The 23,512-nt window shown below is 40.9% G+C and overlaps 1 protein-coding gene across 1 annotated transcript in view; it reads left to right on the top strand.

Moving 5' to 3' along the window:
- Nucleotides 1-23,512, top strand: part of CDH8 (cadherin 8) — a 658,573-nt gene that overhangs the window by 340,332 nt on the left and 294,729 nt on the right. Inside the window, exon 4 of the mRNA XM_053699570.1 lies at nt 12,523-12,642. Within this exon, the coding sequence (XP_053555545.1) occupies nt 12,523-12,642 (120 nt within the window). The remainder of the gene's footprint in view (nt 1-12,522; nt 12,643-23,512) is intronic.

The raw sequence follows: 23,512 nt of genomic DNA, 5'->3' as shown, positions 1-23,512 counted from the left end.
ATAAGAGAGGTCAGGGGCAAACATAAAGCAGTACATTTTGAAACCAAGGGGGATTTAGCCTATTAGAGGACGACTTGTATTTGAACAACATTGTTAATCTTAGTCTAGTAGTTTTGTATATGTTAAACCACAGTACCCAGGTATTATCAAGCTGATATGAATTTTGTAATCTATTGTTTTTTTGTGCTGAACATAAGGAAATTTTACATCACAAATTTCTCAAAAAAAACATATTTTTTAGATAGCCAATCAAATCTTTGAGCTGTACTGCTAGATTGTAATCTACCTGAGATAATTGAATACTTTATTTAAGGTACTTGCCACCCAGTTTGTATTTTACTAACATAGGGCTAGATCACAAGTCGAGTGATCAGGGGTATGTTGCGGCCCTTTGTGCATGATGATAGTAGAGCACATATTATGAGTTAAAAATAAACGGCTAGATTACGAGTTTTGCATTAGAGGCTGTACGGTACTAAAGAGCAGTTTATGCTCACCACTCACTTACAGACAGCGCTGGTATTACGGGTTTTTACAAACCAGACAAGAAGTGAGCGTTGAGCAAAATTTTGCTCATTACCGCACTCCAATACCAGCGCTGCTTACGTTAGCTGGTGTAATGTGCTTGTGCATGATTTCCCCATAGGAATCAACGGGGAGAGCCGGCTGAAAAAAAGTCTAACACCTGCAAAAAAGCAGCGTAAAACTCACTAACGCAGCCCCATTGATTCCTATGGGGAAATAAAATTTACGTTAACACCTAACACCATAACATGAACCCCGAGTCTAAACACCTCTAATATTACACTTTAATCTGCCGCCCCCGACATAACCGACAACTACATTATAGTTATGAAGCCCTAATATGCTGCCCCCAACATCGCTGACACCTGCCTAATATTTATTAATCCCTAATCTGCCACCCCCAATATCGCCGCCACCTACCTACACTTATTAACCACTAATCTGCCGCCCCAACGTCGCCGCCACTATATTAAATATATTAACTCCTAAACCTCACCCTAACACCCCCTAATTTAAATATAATTTAAAATAATCTACATAAAATTACTATTATTACCTAAATAATTCCTTGGTCGTTAAGGGACTTTTTTTAGAGGACGTACCCTGCACGCCCTCGGTCGTTAAGGGGTTAATTATAGTGTAGTGTTAGGTGTAATTGTAACTTAGGTTAGGTTTTATTTTACAGGTACTTTTGCATTTATTTTAGCTAGGTAGTTATTAAATAGTTAATAACTATTTAATAACTATTCTACCTAGTTAAAATAAATACAAACTTGCCTGTAAAATAAAAATAAAACCTAAGATAGATACAATGTAACTATTAGTTATATTGTAGCTAGCTTAGGGTTTATTTTATAGGTAACTATTTTGTTTTAAATAGGAATAATTTAGTTAATGATAGGGATTTTATTTAGATTTATTGTAGTTATATTTAAATAAGGGGGGTTAGGGTTAGACTTAGATTTAGGGGTTAATAACTTTAGTATAGTAGCAGCGAATTTGGGGGCGGCAGATTAGGGGTTAATAAATGTAGGTAGGTGTCGGCGATGTTAGGGACGGCAGATTAGGGGTTAATAATATTTAACTAATGTTTGCAAGGCGGGAGTGCAGTGGTTTAGGGGTTAATATATTTATTATAGTGGCGGCGATGTCCGGTTCGGTAGATTAGGGGTTAAAAATTTAATTTTAGTGTTTGCGATGCGGGAGGGCCTCGGTTTAGGGGTTAATAGGTAGTTTATGGGTGTTAGTGTAATTTTTAGCACTTTAGTTAAGAGTTTTATGCTACGGCGTTGTACCATAAAACTCTTAACTACTGACTTTAAAATGCGGTACCAGTCTTGACAGTAGAGGGTCTACCACTCACTTTTTGTCAGACTCGTAATACCAGCACTATGCAAGTCCCATTGAAAAAATAGAATACGCAACTTACGTAAATGGATTTGGGGTATTTCCAAGTCTGGCCAAAAAAGTTAGCGGTACACCTGTATCTGCAAGACTCATAATACCAGCGGGCATTAAAAAGCAGCATTAGGACCGGCCAACGCTGCTTTTTAAGCCTAACGCAAAACTCGTAATCTAGCCGAAGGACTTTCGCTTGCGCACAAGCACATTTAATGCGCGTCGGATTAGCATCACTTCAGAGCTCTGGTTGCACAAAGCACATCAAAATATATTTAACAGTACAGTTACAGCATTGAGATATTAAATTGAAATATTATATAAACACATTAATAAAAAAATAGAAAACATTATTATATATATTCTATAGATTATTTAGAATATTGTACAGAATGATTAAAATTAAAAAAAATATATAGTAATTTTTTTTTTATATTTTAATTACTCACTTTAAGATTACTAAATGTTCATGTGCGCTAATCCGACTGCGTTAAAAAAAAAAATATATATATATATATATATATATGTGTGTGTGTGTGTATATATTTTACCAAACAATCATCAGATATGTAAAGAGATATTTATTTAAGAATAAATAGAACATATTCTTCTATGTGAAGAACATTGGGAAGTGAAAAAAATATAATTCATGTTTTTTTTTCAAGCTGGAACCTCAGAAAGGGTACATATAAAATGAATGTGCACTTTTTGATAATGGAAGTATATTAGGGTGGTTTTGTGTAATTTTTAAATTGCATGCTTTATCTGAATCATTAAACTTTTAATTTTGACATTAAAGTCCCTTTAAAGGGACACTGAACCCATTTTTTTTATTTTGTGATTCAGATAGAGCATGCAATTTTAAGCAACTTTCTAATTTACTCCTATTATCTCTTCATTCTCTTGGTATCTTTATTTTTTTTTATAATAATTTTTATTGAGGTATTCAAAGTCACATACAGCTTATGCATGACCTTTAAAGTCGTCAATCCCCGGCCCAACATAATAACATTTATAAAACTACCTTACTTATATAAATAAGAGTTACACACAACTTTGGTATAAAATTGGCCGCGGCCATTTTATTAATAACATAAATTAAATATTAAATATAATAAAACATCTTTAAACATTTTAAACAGAACATACCTGATGTTCTTAATTAACATGCAACATTAAAACATATTGCCAATTCCCCACAGCGGTGCTAGTTCCCAAACCCACAAAAACAAGATGGCCGTTATTCAAAAAACTGGACTCAACTATATCCACGTTGAGTCCATACCAAGCACACCTCCACTTTAATAGGGAACCCCTTGTCCCTATAATAAACCAGTTGCCCGCTCACCCCATGGAGAGGCAACTTCTTAAAATCCTCCAAATCACTTGGCCATATTGCTTAAAATATTTGTCTGGGAACTAGCACCCCCCCCCACCGACTGGTCTGCTCAAGCAGCCCAGTCTCGCCAAACCCAAAATTTTTTCCAAGGCTTCTTTTATGTCAAACAAGAATAGCTGCAGCCCGATTTGATTAAAGTGAACACCATCTTTTAGATAAAATTCCTCAGCCCCTTCAACTTCAAAATCTGGGTGAAAAACCACCCCCCCCCCACCTTCTTACAAAACAACGAATTATTTTATTAATTTTTTTACGGCTCCTTTCAAGCTTATCATAATCCCATGCTGATCTCCACACTAGACGAGGAGTAATCTGTGACCAAATTATTTTTATCTCGGGATAAAGATCTTTAATATTACCCAAATCTCTTTTTATTTTTCTGACTAGTTCCTTCTGAGGAATAATACCCAAGTCATTCCCCCCCAAATGCAACACCAAAACATCAGGGTGATGGAAAACCTTACTGTACTCAACAAATACTGGAAACAAAAGTTCCCAACACATGCCCCTAATCCCAAACCATTTGACTTCCCATTGACCAACTGGACACCCGAGCTGCAGGCCGCCCATTTTCTTACTGGCCTCAGCATTGGCCCAATATATAAATGAATGCCCCATCACCCATACGATCCTCACACCTGAAAATACAAGAAATAAAAGAAAAACATTCAGGATGCTATTAGCTCAGGCGTTCCCACAACATTCTCCCAATTTTTAATTTTTTTTTTTTTTTTAAACTCTCAAATCAGGCCTAACGTAAGATTTATAATGATTTGAACCCCATCTACCAATCTTTTTAACTATATCTTCCTTCAGACCTAGAATAGAAGCCTCAGTAGCGGCCCCTATACGGAATGAATGGGACCCAAATTCTAATCGATTAAAACCCAATAACCCAATTGATCCCTTAAAAATGGCTCTAAATTGATACTGCGACAAAAAGGAACCATCAGAATGAATCAACAACGGGCCATCTTGCGAAGGCCGTATAGACCCATAATGCATCAACACTTGACAAGGACATACCGCTGTCCCACTAGGGAACAGAACTATATTCTTGCCTTTTTTATAAATGTCAGTTTTACTACTCCTCAATAAAATTTCCACCCTATTCTCATCCCATATTACATCTTCTTTTTGTAAACCCCCAGAAACCCTCCTGCTAGGGCTTACTAATTCAGATATCCTGAAGGCCCCGAAAAAGGCCAAAACAAAGGCTGTTCGAAACAATGTTATTTAAAATGTTGATGAACAAATATAAGCCAGTACTACCCAAATCTTTTCCAGCAATGTAAATGTAATAGGCCTTCTCTTGTCTATATTCTTCGCCTTCTTTTTCAAACCCTTAAGGACCTGACAAACCCAAAAAACCTTTGTAATGTCACCCATACCCAATAAATGGAATCTAAAAGCTAAGGCAGCCAATCTTTTATCCATATTAGATGCTGACAAACCCAGAGTTCCCCAATGCCACATCCATTCCAAAAAGCAACCTGTGACATCATCAGACCCTTCCTTAAGTTCAGACTGACCTAACCACGTTTCCCATTCTCTCCAGACTGATACATAAGAAGACCAAGTACCTGGAGCCAAAGAATTCTTAATTAACTCAGCCAATCCTCCTCCCCAAGCTTCCATAATTGATCCAAGAAATTCGCTCCGACTGCATCTGCCTGAGGAGCAAGCTCCCGAAAACGGCTCCACTGTGAACGAGATAAAGCATCTGCTATTAAATTGCACTTACCAGGGATATGTTTAGCCCTGACAAAAACATTCATTCTCAAGCATTTCAAAACCAGTACTCTCAATAAACGCAAAACTGACAATGAGGACGCAGACAACAAATTGATAGCAGAAACAACACCCATATTATCCGTGTGGAATAATATAGATTTATTAACCAAATCATCCTCCCACACAAATAAAGCTAGCAATATCGGAAATAGTTAAAGAAATACTAAGTTTCGAGTTAAACTGAGCCCCACCCAATCCTGAGGCCACACGTCCGCACACCAGTGACCCTGAAAATAAGCCCCAAAACCAACACCACCAGCTGCATCAGTTACCAAATCCAACTCAACATTGGAGATCCGAGCTTCCATGAAGATCGCAGCTCCATTAAAATTTTTAAGGAACTCTAACCAAACCCTCAAATCATCTTTGTGTCCTTTTTTAACCCTCACAAAATGATGAGGTTTGCTTACACCAGCTGTGGCCAATGACATTCTCCTAGAACAGTGTTTTTCAACCAGTATGCCGTGGCACAATAGTGTGCCGTGAGAGATCTTCAGGTGTGCCACGGCAGACTGACAACAGTGTGACATATTTTTTAAACTTTGCTTGTTTTTTTACTCCCAGTGCAGGGGTAATTTGTAGGAGGCATGGCATAACAGCACAATACATACAGTATGTGTGTGTTTGTGAGTATGTGTATATATGCTGTATTAGGCTACAATGTGTGATTTTTTAAAATAAAAAAGTGTGCCACGGCAAAAAAAAGGTTAAAAATCACTGTCCTAGAAAACACTCTCCCAATGGGAATAATTCTGCAAGCAAAATTTAATTTCCCCAACAGTGATTGCATTTCACGCAAAGTCACCTTACGAACACCAAGAAAACGCTGAATCATTTCAGACAAATCCACAATCTTTTCCCTCGGCAACCTACATTCCATCTTTTCCGAATCAATTGTGATCCCCAAAAAATTAAGGGCCGTAACTGGACCCTCAGATTTTTCCATTGCAATGGGAACCCCAAATTCAGATGCCATTAAATAAAAACAATCCCTCAACTTCAAACAAACATCCGACTCAGGAGGACACACAAAAAGAAAGTCATCAAGGTAATGTACAATAGAAGAAAATCCTGACTTTACCTTAACTACCCATTCCAAAAAATGAACTAAAACACTCAAACAATGAACAGGAAATGGAACACCCCATCGGAAGGCAAAGGTCCACATAAAAAACTCAATCAAAACAGCAACCTAAGAGATAGTGGGAAGAAGGATGAACCGGAAGCAAGCGAAAGGCTGCCTCTATATCAACCTTAGCCAGCCAAGCAAACTGACCTGCTTCCCTGACCATCTTAACCACCAGGTCGAAAGATGCATAAGACACTGACGATAATTCCTCCGGAATGCCATCATTCACAGACCCACCCTTTGGAAAAGACAAGTGATGAATAAGACGGAATTTACCCGGATCTTTCTTAGGGACCACACCCAAAGGGGAAATACGCAAATGGGGCATTGGGGGAACTTTAAAAGGCCCCGCCATACGACCCAACGAAACCTCCTTCTCAAGTTTACTCTTAACAACATCTGGCCATTCCCTAGCTGACTTCACATTGCCTCTATAATTAACAACTCCACCAGAAGATGGAATTTTAAACCCATACTCAAAACCATGAAACAATAACAACGCTTTCTCCCTAAAACCCTTTTGTTTAGCGTAAAGGGCGAGCCACAGCTCCATCCCGCTTAACCTCACTGGAGTTACTCCCTTTTTCAGACAACTCCTGCGTTCCACCCAATTTGTTCTTTTTGAAACACTTGAAGAATGGGTGAGCGCCCCCGCACCCTGAACACTCATGTCTGAATTTACAAGCGGATCCCCATTTGCAAATCTTTTCATTAGAAGCAAAGCAGAAACCTTTTTTAACTGTTGCCGACAACCCACTCTGAAGTGACCTGCCAGCTCCCCCATGAAAAGGCTTCAAAGACCTTAACGGGGTCATTATCTTGAGCCAAAGACCCATATCCTGATCATCCCACTTCATCTCAGGCTTAACCGACAAACGTTGCCTAAATTGTTCATCATAAACCCACCAAGCCATACCCCCATATGTTCTCTGAGCAGCAGCGACTTCATCTAAATAACAAAAAAGGGCCGCTCCATGCTCAGGAAACTTACTAGCAAATACGCTGGCAGAAATAACAAAAGCTTGAAACCAATTAGTAAAGGTTTTAGGCAACTTTCTGTACTGGTTTTTCCTCTCCTCTTCCTCCTTCTTTGACGCATCTTTCTTTGAATCCTCAGGTATCTCAAAAGACTGGTCAAGAGGTAACAGAGAAAATAACTCAATAAATTCTCTCTTCCAAATCTTTTCCCTTAACTCAACAGTCAAGTTCATACCTAAAGGCCCAATAGAACACAAGGGAGACCTAGCCAAAGCCGTATCAGCAATTTTAAGTTCAGGGCCCCCCAACCCTTTATTCTCAACATTAACCACTTTTAACTGGGGCAATCCCACTGCTTGAACCTGTATAGCTGACCCTTCACCTTTAGTTCCCTCAACAGAACTCCCTACTGACACATTTTGCAATGTAGATCCCGGAGGAACCCAATAATTGGCGACTCCTCCTGGGACTTTAGCACCTTCTAACTTAGCTAACAACTCCCTTAAACCCGCTACAACAGTTACTGATAAAGGATCAACATTCACCCCAAATTTTTCAACCCCATCATTCAATTCTACAGCACCAGATCCCCCATTACCTGTTCCAAGATCCTGAGCCACAGTAGATTGATCCACTTGAGATGCAGCCGTGACCTTCTCCCTACTTTGGAACCCAGAAGTCCTAGGTTCCATAATAGTCATCTCTTGTTGACTTCTTTCAGCCTGTAAAACATAAACATGTGACAAACTCCCCCGATGGTGCCCAAACACCAATACCCCTACTAGCCGTAGACATACCCAACCCGCTATCAACCACAACCCCCCTACCCTTCTTAGGAGCTGTAACTTCAGACACTTCCACCCTTGGGTCCCCATACCTCTTTCACTGTCTACCTCTATATTGTATTCTCCCATTCCCAGACCTGTTTGGACGTTGAACAGAATTAACCTAACTATTAAATGTATTGCTATGACTCCTTCTCAAATTCTCCTGATGGCCAAAATTAAAATTGTTGGCCGTACTCACCCCTGTTTCTTCTCCCCTCTAATTAGGACGTCCCGCCATCGGAAAGCGGTCCTCTATATCAAGCCTGATATTATCCGTCCAGGATTCCTGTAGGCCATAAGCTTCCCCACTCAGGCCGTCATTTCCCACCACCAGAAAACCCGGAGGATTCACAGGCCGTGACTCCATCTCATTCCCTTCTAAAAGATAAACATTATTAGAAACAGGTACATTTTCAACCACATCAACATTCCCTCCCCTCAAATTTCTTAACTCACCCCTTAAAATTAAATCTCTCGATGCCCTAACTGCAGGCCTAAACTGGCAAAGAGAACCAACCGTACGAGGTATAAAATCCTCCTCAGAAGAATCTAAATATAAGGTTAATTCCTCATCGCCAGTACAAGCTTCCGCATCAGGCTGATTCTCACTTACTTCAACCCCCTTAACTCTCTCATCTAATACTCGATAAGACTGCTCCTCAAAACTGCTACTAGGCCTCAAAAGCTGGGACGTCTTTGAAACTTTATGTACCTGCGCCTCAACCACCTGAGATAAAACAGACAAGCCTGGAACCCCTGACCCCCTACTATCCTCGCCCCTCTGTCTTTCTAATACACCTACTGACCTAACACTACTTACTTGCTCATTACTAACACCCGCTAAGCTAGGCCTCAACGAGCCGTCACCTTTATTAACTTGCCTCCTTCCTTTACTAGCATCTTTCTGGCCTAAATTGGCCGTCTTATCCTTAGGTAAAAAATCACCCTCCTTTTCAGACACTCTCACTTGCTCCGGTATAGAAACACTGCTTCTGGATGGTATAGCAGGATGCCTGTTCTCCGCTTCAACATGCCGACTCCCAGAACCGGAACCTGTTCTCTTCTTCATGGTCAACTTTACCCCCGGACTGGGGCTGGATCTCCTACGGCCACCGTTACTACCTTCAGAATCAGGATCCAGACGGACCGGAGGCCTAGAATGCCTTACCGGTCTAGGAGAAGCAGCCTCTTTATCCGCCCTCTCACCGATGTCGGGAACCAACAGTGGACGTAACTTCTCTTCGAGCCAGGTAGGGCCCCTTTTAACGGCTTCCACCTTAAGCTGCTCTAAAAGAGCATCAAACTGCACCATAGTGAATAACTCAAACGACGAGCACTTTTTCAGACAAATTTTCTTAACAAGCTGATGACTGCGTACTTAAGAAAAGAGCGGGAGAATCTGTCATCAGCTTGTTAAGAAAATTTGTCTGAAAAAGTGCTCGTCGTTTGAGTTATTCACTAGGGTGCAGTTTGATGCTCTTTTAGAGCAGCTTAAGGTGGAAGCCGTTAAAAGGGGCCCTTTTAACGGCTTCCACCTTAAGCTGCTCTAAAAGAGCATCAAACTGCACCATAGTGAATAACTCAAACGACAAGCACTTTTTCAGACAAATTTTCTTAACAAGCTGATGACAGATTCTCCCGCTCTTTTCTTAAGTACGCAGTAGCGCATGCTAACCCACCCATTACCCCTTATTAACCAAATAAAAACAAACCAGGCCTATTCCTCCAATGGTCAAGGCCCCTTCCCGTTACTTCGCACTCCCAGGGGCTCCTTTATATGTTGAAGGTGTAACGTTATAACATCATAACATGGAGACATAAACTTTGTTTCTAGATATGTAACAGTATCTCTATTTTCACTATTACCTCATTTTTACAGAGGTTGGTATCTTTATTTGAAATGCAAGAATGTAAGTTTAGATGCCGGCCCATTTTTGGGGAACACACTGTGTTGTTCTTACTGATTGGTGGATACATTCACCCACCAATAAACAAGTGATTTCCATGGTTCTGAACCAAAAAATAGCTTAGATGCCTTATTTTTAAAATAAAGAAAGCAAGAGAACGAAGAAAATTTGATAATAGAAGTAAATTAAAAAGTTGCTTAAATTTGCATGCTCTATCTGAATCACAAAAGAAAAAAATTGGGTTCAGTGTCCCTTTAAGGTTCAGGTCAATGTAGAATATATATATATATATATATATATATATATATATATATATATATATATATATATATATAAATTTAGGTCCTATCATGATGAAACTTATTCTAAGTGTGTTGTCAAATATTTAATTGAGGAAAATAAATCAACATGGCAAAATACATTCATTACATCATACTTAAAGGGACAGTAAACAATGTGACATTTTATTATAAAACGATTCTTTGTGCATACAAAAACAATTTTGCAGTTTACTTTCATTATATATTTTCCCCCTTTTTCATACAATTTAGCGCTGATAAGCGTGGATTTTCAAATTCTCAGATCTGAAAAAGCACACTGCCGACTACTCAAGGCTAAGCCTACTGCATGCCTGTCCATTATTGGCTTTAACAGAAAGAAACTGCAAATCAGTTTACTTTACACTAACATTATAACCATGACTAACCTTTGTTGTCTGCAGACTCAAGCCCAAAATGGCCCCTCTAAATAAAGCAAGTGGTTGGAGGAGTTTGGCTATTGAGAAAAAAATGTAACAAATGCAATTGTAATTTGTTTTAAAAATGTTAAGACTTGGCTGTCATGTTATTCTATAGCAAAACAATAGAAATGTCTTAAAATTACAAGCTGTGTACTGTCCCTTGAACTATGGTGATGGACAGTAAGTCTCCTCAGCAATTTTTATTGTTTAAAAAGATACATAATCCCTTTATTACCCATTCCACAGTTTTGCATAACCAACACAGTTATATTAATATATGTTTACCTCTGTGATTACCTTGTATCTAAGCCTCTGCAGACTGCCTACAGACTTGCATTTTAGCCAATCAGTGCCCTCCCATAGTAACTCCACAAGTGTGAACACAATGTTATCTATATGACACACATGAACTAACACCCTATAGCTGTGAAAAACTATCAAATGCATTCAGATAAGAGGCAGCCTTCAAGGGCTAAGAAATTGGCATATGAGCTTACATAGGTTTAGCTTTCAACTAAGAATACCAAGCGAACAAAACAAATTTAATAATAAAAGTGAATTTGAACGTTGTATAAAATGACATGCCCTATCTGAATCATAAAAGTTTAATTTTGACGAGACTGTACCTTTAACCGTACCTGCTATATTCTATGCAGCAATTGGTTAGCTGACAGCTCATTCTCTTTTACATCTTTGCTTAAGGAGACCAGAAACATAGAGTCCTCTAGGGTTTTCAGCACTTTTATCACTGAACTGCTCTTGATTTACAAAATTGTGCTAGCCAAATGATATTGTTAAATTAGTTTAGCCTTTTAAAGACATTAGGACGTTCCATACCTAACCCTACAGGGCTTTAGCACCATTAGGACGGCATGGAACATCCTAGCCGTTTGGCTGTCCTGAATCTGCTAACGGCGCTTACTACATGGGATCAGGTCATGGTGGGCGTGCCTAGCGTTGTAGGCTTGCCCCCCTGACCCGATCATTGAACATTGTTCCCGATGTAGACAAATTTAACCCAACAAGGGTTAACGGATTTCTTTGGCAGTGCTTAGATGCTGATATATGCAATGAGTTTAATATCCCTAAAAACACATAGATGGAGGAAACACTATGTTGCATCCAAAATATTTACTGATAATACAACACATAAAACATTTGTAGAACGAAGATATCTCTAAATAGATAGAGAACAATATGATTAAAGGAACATGAAACCCGTTTTTTTCTTCATGATTCAGATAATAGAGCTTGCCATTTTAAACAATTTTCCAATTTACATTTATTATCTAATTTATTTTGTTCTTTTGATATCCTTTGTTGAAAAAGATACCATGGTAGGCTCAGGAGCTGCTGATTGGTGTCGGCACATATCTGCCATCAATGTCTTAAAAAATAGAAAGATATAGTTTAGTTTTTGAAAAAAAGGTTCTAACTGTCTGTCTTGTCTTTCTGTCTATCATCTATCTATCTATCTATATATCTATCTATCTATCTATCATCTATCATATATAAAACACCTGTGCATATTTTCTACATTTGAGTCTTAATGATCTAAAAAAAAAGGATTTCACAAATCAATAATAGCATAATAAAACATAATCCTTACACCTATGAGAAGGTTACACATGATCAATAATTATAATAAAATTGCCCTCACTTCTTTGAAATTATTGATAACCATTTCTCAAGATAAGTTGAAATGAAGCTCCTATTAAAAATATCTGTTTACATGACTTTTTAGAATGATATTACTGATCAGTTTTTAAATATGTTTTGAGAAGGTCAGTCATTAATCCAATTTATTTTTTTCTCTTTTTAACCAGGTACCTTTGTCACTAAGGTAACAGCTACAGATGCAGATGACCCAGTTTACGGAAACAGCGCAAAGTTGGTTTACAGTATTTTGGAAGGCCAACCTTATTTCTCTATTGAACCACACACAGGTAAGACATGTTAAAACTACATATAGAATGAGGTTTGTGTACTATCCGCAAATTATTATGCTTTGGTGCTGGGTAAATAGAATATATGATGTTAAGAAAATGCTTATGCTTTTAGGGATCGATTTTACTTTTTTCAAGCAATGCATGTATCTTAATTATTCTCCTTTGGATTATGAAAAGAAATTTTAATCTATAAAACATTTTTTAAGTTTGGTATACAAATCAGTGGTTAGAAAATATAGCAATCCTGTTAATGGTTGAATGAGAATTCTTTTTTTTTTTTTTTTTTTTAAAGGGTTGATTCTTTTTTTTTTATAAATAAATTTTTCTTTTACAATCACACTATATCAAACATGTTTACAAAATAGAAAATATTTTGTTTAGTGTGATTGTAAATTAAATGTATCAAAGTAAGTTTACACAGTACTGAACGGGTTTACCTCTAAACACTGTAACAAACATGTTATTAATATAGAACGGCCTCCATTACATATAGAGCGTCGCCCGCAAAAGCCCGTCGCCTGCTTGCGCTGAGTATGGGAGCACCGTAACTCCCGAAAATGCCTGCAAAAATAAAATAACACCTAATGCATGAGCAATGTCTATCTACCTGTCAACCGCAATCCCCCACCGCAATAACTAATAAAGTCTATTAACCCCTAAACCTCCATAGCCCACATAGCCTATTAAATATATTAAACCCTAATCTGCCGCCGCCAACGTCGCCGCCACTATAATAAAGTTATTAACCCCTAAACCTAAGTCTAATCCTAACACCCCCCTAACATAAATATTATTTGAAAAAATCTAAATAATATTACTATTATTAACTAAAATATTCCTATTTGAAACTAAATACTTACCTATAAAATAAACCCTAAGATAGCTACAATATAATTAATAATTACATTGTAGCTATTTTATACACACATATCTCTCTCTTTCGCTTAACAGGGGTGCGGTGCTAACGAGCACCCCTGTTACTAGTGGTCACGCCCCCTCACAGAAGTACACGCCCATTTACTGGCGGAAACGGCATCAGCTTACCTCGTTCTCACTGATCAGACCTGAACTGTCACGTGACCCCAGATATCGTTTATACTACCATACTATCCTGAGAGGATCCACTCTGAAAGAGGCAGAGGAAAAAGGGCTTCAACCCCCTGAAGTTTCACCTATACCCGGGAGAGCAGCAGGGAAAAAGACAAGCTTGCTGTTGGACGTTTCCCCTATACCCTAAGGGGCCAAGCCTAATCAACCGAGAGGGATTTCCTGATGTGCTGTTTCCTTACCTCATACGATTGAGGTTCTTTTTTGTAAGTTTGCATTCCACCCATATCCCAAGTCTCGAATTCTACAATTGTGTATATACAACATATAAGTGGTCTAGCATCTGGGACATTTAGAATTCAGCTTTCCACTCAATTTTATAGTGTTTTTTTCATATTGTGTTTGATTTGCTGTGCATTCTGTATTACATTTGTTATCCAATCACATATAATAATTGTGTTTACCATTGTCTCTTTACAACCAGCGCTACTACATCCCTTATCACGGGCTCTTAACACACACATTTTTTTAAAGGGGGGGAAGCACTGTACCAGCCGGGGATTCCCTTTTCTCGGCCAGAACAGTTGCCTCTCTCCTCTCTAAGGGATAGCTGCTATAAGGTTGGTTTTTTGCTCCCAGGGGATCACCACCTTCTAGATTGATACAGGTTCACTCTTCTGTGCTCCCATATCTCTTTTCCACCCCCTCAGTCCAGCGCCTTCCAATATTTTCGCTTTCTGTCCCATATATATATATATATATATATATATATATATATATATATATATATATATAAAGTGAGTGCAGAATTATTAGGCAAATGAGTATTTTGACCACATCATCCTCTTTATGCATGTTGTCTTACTCCAAGCTGTATAGGCTCGAAAGCCTACTACCAATTAAGCATATTAGGTGATGTGCATCTCTGTAAGGAGAAGGGGTGTGGTCTAATGACATCAACACCCTATATCAGGTGTGCATAATTATTAGGCAACTTCCTTTCCTTTGGCAAAATGGGTCAAAAGAAGGACTTGACAGGCTCAGAAAAGTCAAAAATAGTGAGATATCTTGCAGAGGGATGCAGCACTCTTAAAATTGCAAAGCTTCTGAAGCGTGATCATCGAATAATCAAGCGTTTCATTCAAAATAGTCAACAGGGTCGCAAGAAGCGTGTGGAAAAACCAAGGCGCAAAATAACTGCCCATGAACTGAGAAAAGTCAAGCGTGCAGCTGCCAAGATGCCACTTGCCACCAGTTTGGCCATATTTCAGAGCTGCAACATCACTGGAGTGCCCAAAAGCACAAGGTGTGCAATACTCAGAGACATGGCCAAGGTAAGAAAGGCTGAAAGACGACCACCACTGAACAAGACACACAAGCTGAAACGTCAAGACTGGGCCAAGAAATATCTCAAGACTCAAGATTTTTCTAAGGTTTTATGGACTGATGAAATGAGAGTGAGTCTTGATGGGCCAGATGGATGGGCCTGTGGCTGGATTGGTAAAGGGCAGAGAGCTCCAGTCCGACTCAGACGCCAGCAAGGTGGAGGTGGAGTACTGGTTTGGGCTGGTATCATAAAAGATGAGCTTGTGGGGCCTTTTCGGGATGAGGATGGAGTCAAGCTCAACTCCCAGTCCTACTGCCAGTTTCTGGAAGACACCTTCTTCAAGCAGTGGTACAGGAAGAAGTCTGCATCCTTCAAGAAAAACATGATTTTCATGCAGGACAATGCTCCATCACACGCGTCCAAGTACTCCACAGCGTTGCTGGCAAGAAAGGGTATAAAAGAAGAAAATCTTATGACATGGCCTCCTTGTTCACCTGATCTGAACCCCATTGAGAACCTGTGCTCCATCATCAAATGTAAGATTTACAAGGAGGGAAAACAGTACACCTCTCTGAACAGTGTCTGGGAAGCTGTGGTTGCTGATGCACGCAATGTTGATGGTGAACAGATCAAAACACTGACAGAATCCATGGATGGCAGGCTTTTGAGTGTCCTTGCAAAGAAAGGTGGCTATATTGGTCACTGATTTGTTTTTGTTTTGATTTTGAATGTCAGAAATGTATATTTGTGAATATTGAGATGTTATATTGGTTTCACTGGTAACAATAAATAATTAAAATGGGTATATATTTGTTTTTTGTTAAGTTGCCTAATAATTATGCACAGTAATAGTCACCTGCACACACAGCTATCCCCCTAAAATAGTTAAAACTAAAAACAAACTAAAAACAAACTAAAAACTACTTCCAAAAATATTCAGCTTTGATATTAATGAGTTTTTTGGGTTCATTGAGAACATGGTTGTTGTTCAATAATAAAATTAATCCTCAAAAATACAACTTGCCTAATAATTCTGCACTCCCTGTATATACATATACATATATGTATATATATGCATACAGAAGAGAGAAGCGCTCTAACAGGAACGAACAACAGCTCATCAGCTAGTTCTCTGGCGATTTACCACCTGGAGCAGCCTCTTTTAGACCAGTGTGCCTTTCACATTGGAAAACTATCCTGAAGCATATCAGTCTGATCCCGCCAGTTAAGGTCAATCCAGCCCCGAAATACCAGGCAATTCTCCTTTGAACAAGGAACATGACAACCCCAGATGATCGTTTCGGCCTATTGGGCCTCATCGGTGAGGTGCAGCCACATTCCTCTAAGCAAGCACTGGCCAAGGGGTCCATATCTGGTTGCCCCTAACACCCATAGGGAGACTTCCCCAGGGTCATAATTAATTTGCATACAGAAGAGAGAAGCACTCTAACAGGAACGAACAACAGCTCATCAGCTAGTTCTCTGGTGATTTACCACCTGGAGCAGCCTCTTTTAGACCAGTGTGCCTTTCACATTGGAAAACTATCCTGAAGCATATCAGTCTGATCCCGCCAGTTAAGGTCAGTCCAGCCCCGAAATACCAGGCAATTCTCCTTTGAACAAGGAACATGACAACCCCAGACGATCGTTTCGGCCTATTGGGCCTCATCGGTGAGGTGCAGCCACATTCCTCTAAGCAAGCACTGGCCAAGGGGTCCATATCTGGTTGCCCCTAACACCCATAGGGAGACTTCCCCAGGGTCATAATTAATTTGCATACAGAAGAGAGAAGCACTCTAACAGGAACGAACAACAGTTCATCAGCTAGTTCTCTGGCGATTTACCACCTGGAGCAGCCTCTTTTAGACCAGTGTGCCTTTCACATTGGAAAACTATCCTGAAGCATATCAGTCTGATCCCGCCAGTTAAGGTCAGTCCAGCCCCGAAATACCAGGCAATTCTCCTTTGAACAAGGAACATGACAACCCCAGACGATCGTTTCGGCCTATTGGGCCTCATCGGTGAGGTGCAGCCACATTCCTCTAAGCAAGCACTGGCCAAGGGGTCCATATCTGGTTGCCCCTAACACCCATAGGGAGACTTCCCCAGGGTCATAATTAATTTGCATACAGAAGAGAGAAGCGCTCTAACAGGAACGAACAACAGCTCATCAGCTAGTTCTCTGGCGATTTACCACCTGGAGCAGCCTCTTTTAGATCAGTGTGCCTTTCACATTGGAAAACTATCCTGAAGCATATCAGTCTGATCCCGCCAGTTAAGGTCAGTCCAGCCCCGAAATACCAGGCAATTCTCTTTTGAACAAGGAACATGACAACCCCAGACGATCGTTTAGGCCTATTGGGCCTCATCGGTGAGGTGCAGCCACATTCCTCTAAGCAAGCACTGGCCAAGGGGTCCATATCTGGTTGCCCCTAACACCCATAGGGAGACTTCCCCAGGGTCATAATTAATTTGCATACAGAAGAGAGAAGCGCTCTAACAGGAACGAACAACAGCTCATCAGCTAGTTCTCTGGCGATTTACCACCTGGAGCAGCCTCTTTTAGACCAGTGTGCCTTTCACAGTGGAAAACTATCCTGAAGCATATCAGTCTGATCCCGCCAGTTAAGGTCAGTCCAGCCCCGAAATACCAGGCAATTCTCCTTTGAACAAGGAACATGACAACCCCAGACGATCGTTTCGGCCTATTGGGCCTCATTGGTGAGGTGCAGCCACATTACTCTAAGCAAGCACTGGCCAAGGGGTCCATATCTGGTTGCCCCTAACACCCATAGGGAGACTTCCCCAGGGTCATAATTAATTTGCATACAGAAGAGAGAAGCTCTCTAACAGGAACGAACAACAGCTCATCAGCTAGTTCTCTGGCGATTTACCACCTGGAGCAGCCTCTTTTAGACCAGTGTGCCTTTCACATTGGAAAACTATCCTGAAGCATATCAGTCTGATCCCGCCAGTTAAGGTCAGTCCAGCCCCGAAATACCAGGCAATTCTCCTTTGAACAAGGAACATGACAACCCTAGACGATAGTTTCGGCCTATTGGTCCTCATCGGTGAGGTGCAGCAACATTCCTCTAAGCAAGCACTGGCCAAGGGGTCCATATCTGGTTGCCCCTAACACCCATAGGGAGACTTCCCCAGGGTCATAATTAATTTGCATACAGAAGAGAGAAGCGCTCTTACAGGAACGAACAACAGCTCATCAGCTAGTTCTCTGGCGATTTACCACCTGGAGCAGCCTCTTTTAGACCAGTGTGCCTTTCACATTGGAAAACTATCCTGAAGCATATCAGTCTGATCCCGCCAGTTAAGGTCAGTCCAGCCCCGAAATACCAGGCAATTCTCCTTTGAACAAGGAACATGACAACCCCAGACGATCGTTTCGGCCTATTGGGCCTCATCGGTGAGGTGCAGCCACATTCCTCTAAGCAAGCACTGGCCAAGGGGTCCATATCTGGTTGCCCCTAACACCCATAGGGAGACTTCCCCAGGGTCATAATTAATTTGCATACAGAAGAGAGAAGCGCTCTAACAGGAACGAACAACAGCTCATCAGCTAGTTCTCTGGCGATTTACCACCTGGAGCAGCCTCTTTTAGACCAGTGTGATTATCACATTGGAAAACTATCCTGAAGCATATCAGTCTGATCCCGCCAGTTAAGGTCAGTCCAGCCCCGAAATACCAGGCAATTCTCCTTTGAACAAGGAACATGACAACCCCAGATGATCGTTTCGGCCTATTGGGCCTCATCGGTGAGGTGCAGCCACATTCCTCTAAGCAAGCACTGGCCAAGGGGTCCATATCTGGTTGCCCCTAACACCCATAGGGAGACTTCCCCAGGGTCATAATTAATTTGCATACAGAAGAGAGAAGCGCTCTAACAGGAACGGACAACAGCTCATCAGCTAGTTCTCTGGCAATTTACCACCTGGAGCAGCCTCTTTTAGATCAGTGTGCCTTTCACATTGGAAAACTATCCTGAAGCATATCAGTCTGATCCCGCCAGTTAAGGTCAGTCCAGCCCCGAAATACCAGGCAATTCTCCTTTGAACAAGGAACATGACAACCCCAGACGATCGTTTCGGCCTATTGGGCCTCATCGGTGAGGTGCAGCCACATTCCTCTAAGCAAGCACTGGCCAAGGGGTCCATATCTAGTTGCCCCTAACACCTATAGGGAGACTTCCCCAGGGTCATAATTAATTTGCATACAGAAGAGAGAAGCGCTCTAACAGGAACGAACAACAGCTCATCAGCTAGTTCTCTGGCGATTTACCACCTGGAGCAGCCTCTTTTAGACCAATGTGCCTTTCACATTGGAAAACTATCCTGAAGCATATCAGTCCGATCCCGCCAGTTAAGGTCAGTCCAGCCCCGAAATACCAGGCAATTCTCCTTTGAACAAGGAACATGACAACCCCAGACGATCGTTTCGGCCTATTGGGCCTCATCGGTGAGGTGCAGCCACATTCCTCTAAGCAAGCACTGGCCAAGGGGTCCATATCTGGTTGCCCCTAACACCCATAGGGAGACTTCCCCAGGGTCATAATTAATTTGCATACAGAAGAGAGAAGCGCTCTAACAGGAACGAACAACAGCTCATCAGCTAGTTCTCTGGCGATTTACCACCTGGAGCAGCCTCTTTTTGACCAGTGTGCCTTTCACATTGGAAAACTATCCTGAAGCATATCAGTCTGATCCCGCCAGTTAAGGTCAGTCCAGCCCCGAAATACCAGGCAATTCTCCTTTGAACAAGGAACATGACAACCCCAGACAATCGTTTCGGCCTATTGGGCCTCATCGGTGAGGTGCAGCCTGATTCCTCTAAGCAAGCACTGGCCAAGGGGTCCATATCTGGTTGCCCCTAACACCCATAGGGAGACTTCCCCAGGGTCATAATTAATTTGCATACAGAAGAGAGAAGCGCTCTAACAGGAACGAACAACAGCTCATCATCTAGTTCTCTGGCGATTTACCACCTGGAGCAGCCTCTTTTAGACCAGTGTGCCTTTCACAGTGGAAAACTATCCTGAAGCATATCAGTCTGATCCCGCCAGTTAAGTTTAGTCCAGCCCCGAAATACCAGGCAATTCTCCTTTGAACAAGGAACATGACAACCCCAGACGATCGTTTTGGCATATTGGGCCTCATCGGTGAGGTGCAGCCACATTTCTCTAAGCAAGCACTGGCCAAGGGGTCCATATCTGGTTGCCCCTAACACCCATAGGGAGACTTCCCAAGGGTCATAATTAATTTGCATACAGAAGAGAGAAGCGCTCTAACAGGAACGAACAACAGCTCATCAGCTAGTTCTCTGGCGATTTACCACCTGGAGCAGCTTCTTTTAGACCAGTGTGCCTTTCACATTGGAAAACTATCCTGAAGCATATCAGTCTTATCCCGCCAGTTAAGGTCAGTCCAGCCCCGAAATACCAGGCAAATTTCCTTTGAACAAGGAACATGACAACCCCAGACGATCGTTTCGGCCTATTGGGCCTCATCTTCTGAGGTTGTCATGTTCCTTGTTCAAAGGAGAATTGCCTGGTATTTCGGGGCTGGACTGACCTTAACTGGGGGGATCAGACTGATATGCTTCAGGATAGTTTTCCAATGTGAAAGGCACACTGGTCTAAAAGAGGCTGCTCCAGGTGGTAAATCGCCAGAGAACTAGCTGATGAGCTGTTGTTTGTTCCTGTTAGAGCGCTTCTCTCTTCTGTATGCAAATTAATTATGACCCTGGGGAAGTCTCCCTATGGGTGTTAGGGGCAACCAGATATGGCCTCCTTGGCCAGTGCTTGCTTAGAGGAATGTGGCTGCACTTCACTGATGAGGCCCAATAGGCCGAAACGATCATCTGTGGTTGTCATGTTCCTTGTTCAAAGGAGAATTGCCTGGTATTTCGGGGCTGGACTGACCTTAACTGGCGGGATCAGACTGATATGCTTCAGGATAGTTTTCCAATGTGAAAGGCACACTGGTCTAAAAGAGGCTGCTCCAGGTGGTAAATCGCCAGAGAACTAGCTGATGAGCTGTTGTTCGTTCCTGTTAGAGCGCTTCTCTCTTCTGTATGCAAATTAATTATGACCCTGGGGAAGTCTCCCTATGGGTGTTGGGGGCAACCAGATATGGACTCCTTGGCCAGTGCTTGCTTAGAGGAATGTGGCTGCACCTCACTGATGAGGCCCAATAGGCCGAAACGATCGTCTGGGGTTGTCATGTTCCTTGTTCAAAGGAGAATTGCCTGGTATTTCGGGGCTGGACTGACCTTAACTGGCGGGATCAGACTGATATGCTTCAGGATAGTTTTCCACTGTGAAAGGCACACTGGTCTAAAAGAGGCTGCTCCAGGTGGTAAATCGCCAGAGAACTAGCTGATGAGCTGTTGTTCTTTCCTGTTAGAGCGCTTCTCTCTTCTGTATGCAAATTAATTATGACCCTTGGGAAGTCTCCCTATGGTTGTTAGGGGCAACCAGATATGGACCCCTTGGCCAGTGCTTGCTTAGAGGAATCTGGCTGCACCTCACCGATGAGGCCCAATAGGCCGAAACGATCGTCTGGGGTTGTCATGTTCCTTGTTCAAAGGAGAATTGCCTGGTATTTCGGGGCTGGACTGACCTTAACTGGTGGGATCAGACTGATATGCTTCAGGATAGTTTTCCAATGTGAAAGGCACACTGGTCTAAAAGAGGCTGCTCCAGGTGGTAAATCGCCAGAGAACTAGCTGATGAGCTGTTGTTCGTTCCTGTTAGAGCGCTTCTGTCTTCTGTATGCAAATTAATTATGACCCTGGGGAAGTCTCCCTATGGGTGTTAGGGTCAACCAGATATGGACTCCTTGGCCAGTGCTTGCTTAGAGGAATGTGGCTGCATCTCACCGATGAGGCCCAATAGGCCGAAACGATCGTCTGGGGTTGTCATGGTCCTTGTTCAAAGGAGAATTGCCTGGTATTTCGGGGCTGGACTGACCTTAACTGGCGGGATCAGACTGATATGCTTCAGGATAGTTTTCCAATGTGAAAGGCACACTGGTCTAAAAGAGGCTGCTCCAGGTGGTAAATCGCCAGAGAACTAGCTGATGAGCTGTTGTTCGTTCCTGTTAGAGCGCTTCTCTCTTCTGTATGCATATGTATATATATATATATATATATATATATATATACACACACATATCTCTCTCGCTTATACATATATATATATATATATATATATATACACACACACACACACACACATATCTCTCTCTCTTTCACTCATATACAGTATATATATATATATATATATATATATAGATATAGATATATACACACACACACATCTCTCTCTTTCTCAGATATATATATTTTAAGCCTGTATTATTTTATTTTTTCACAGTGTACTTGCACAATAAATCACATCTGACTTTTATCTGTAAAGAAACTCCTTTGTTTTTTCTTTCATAAATGCTTGGCACATCACTCAAGCACCAACGGCAAACTAAAGCCACAATCAATAGATTTCTCAGCAGAAATAGAACAAAAAAAAAATCACAACTGAAATAAAATATATATTTTAATATAGTCATATAAAATATTTATATTATATCAAACACAGACAATGTATATTTAAATTAATAAACAGATGCTGATAGCTTTTTTTTTTTTACTTGCCGGAAGCTGATTTTGACATTTAAAGTTTTCTTTACTTTATACTTTCATTTGAAACCCAGATCTCATGAGAAGTGAGATTTATAGTTAGAAAAGAAAGACATTGCTTTAGTATTTTCCTATAGTGTTTGCTAATAAAGGTGATATAATTTCTTGATCCCTTTGCTGACAGTGATATAGCCTTATGATTCTGCTAAACACTACTGCAGTGTTGCAAAGGTTAAAAAAAATATTGAATACATCTTACCAAGTAATTGTTCCCAAAAGTCTAGAGACGCAGCACTTCAGCTTAAATTTATAAAGCAAAAAAAAAAACAAAAAACAAACAAAGATACACATAAAGTGGCTAAAAGCACCAAATGTATTTATTACCAGTATATCAAAACAATAAATACATAACACAATAAAAAATCCTAAAACCATCCCTAATAAAACCCCTCACTAGAAGAGTAGTAGCCGGCTACTTGCAGAATCTAATTACAGAGCACCATAATAAAAGTTTTTGTTAAATATGGCTGTTAACTCCAAACCAGCTTATAGATCCAATCAATCCGGCTCAGACAAAGGGTTCTTAGCAAACAGGAGCATCAGTGGTTAGGTGTAAATGACCCATACACGGAGACTGCCATCAGTGCGTCCCCTAACGTTACCATTCTCCAGGCTTGTCAGAATTTGCCAATTTATCTCCAGTATAGAACTGATCCTTCCCTGGCACGCCAAGGTTCTATAATAGCTTATCACACTGCTGGACAGGATCAGTGAGGGGTTCCCACTACGAACCGCTGCTGTACAGTAACAGTACAACACAGTACACAGGGCAAAATACTGTGTCA

Source organism: Bombina bombina, chromosome 1, assembly GCF_027579735.1.
Source record: "Bombina bombina isolate aBomBom1 chromosome 1, aBomBom1.pri, whole genome shotgun sequence".
Classification (NCBI taxonomy): domain Eukaryota; kingdom Metazoa; phylum Chordata; class Amphibia; order Anura; family Bombinatoridae; genus Bombina; species Bombina bombina.
Note: the sequence above shows the minus strand (reverse complement) of the source record. Positions and strands in the feature narration are given on the sequence as shown.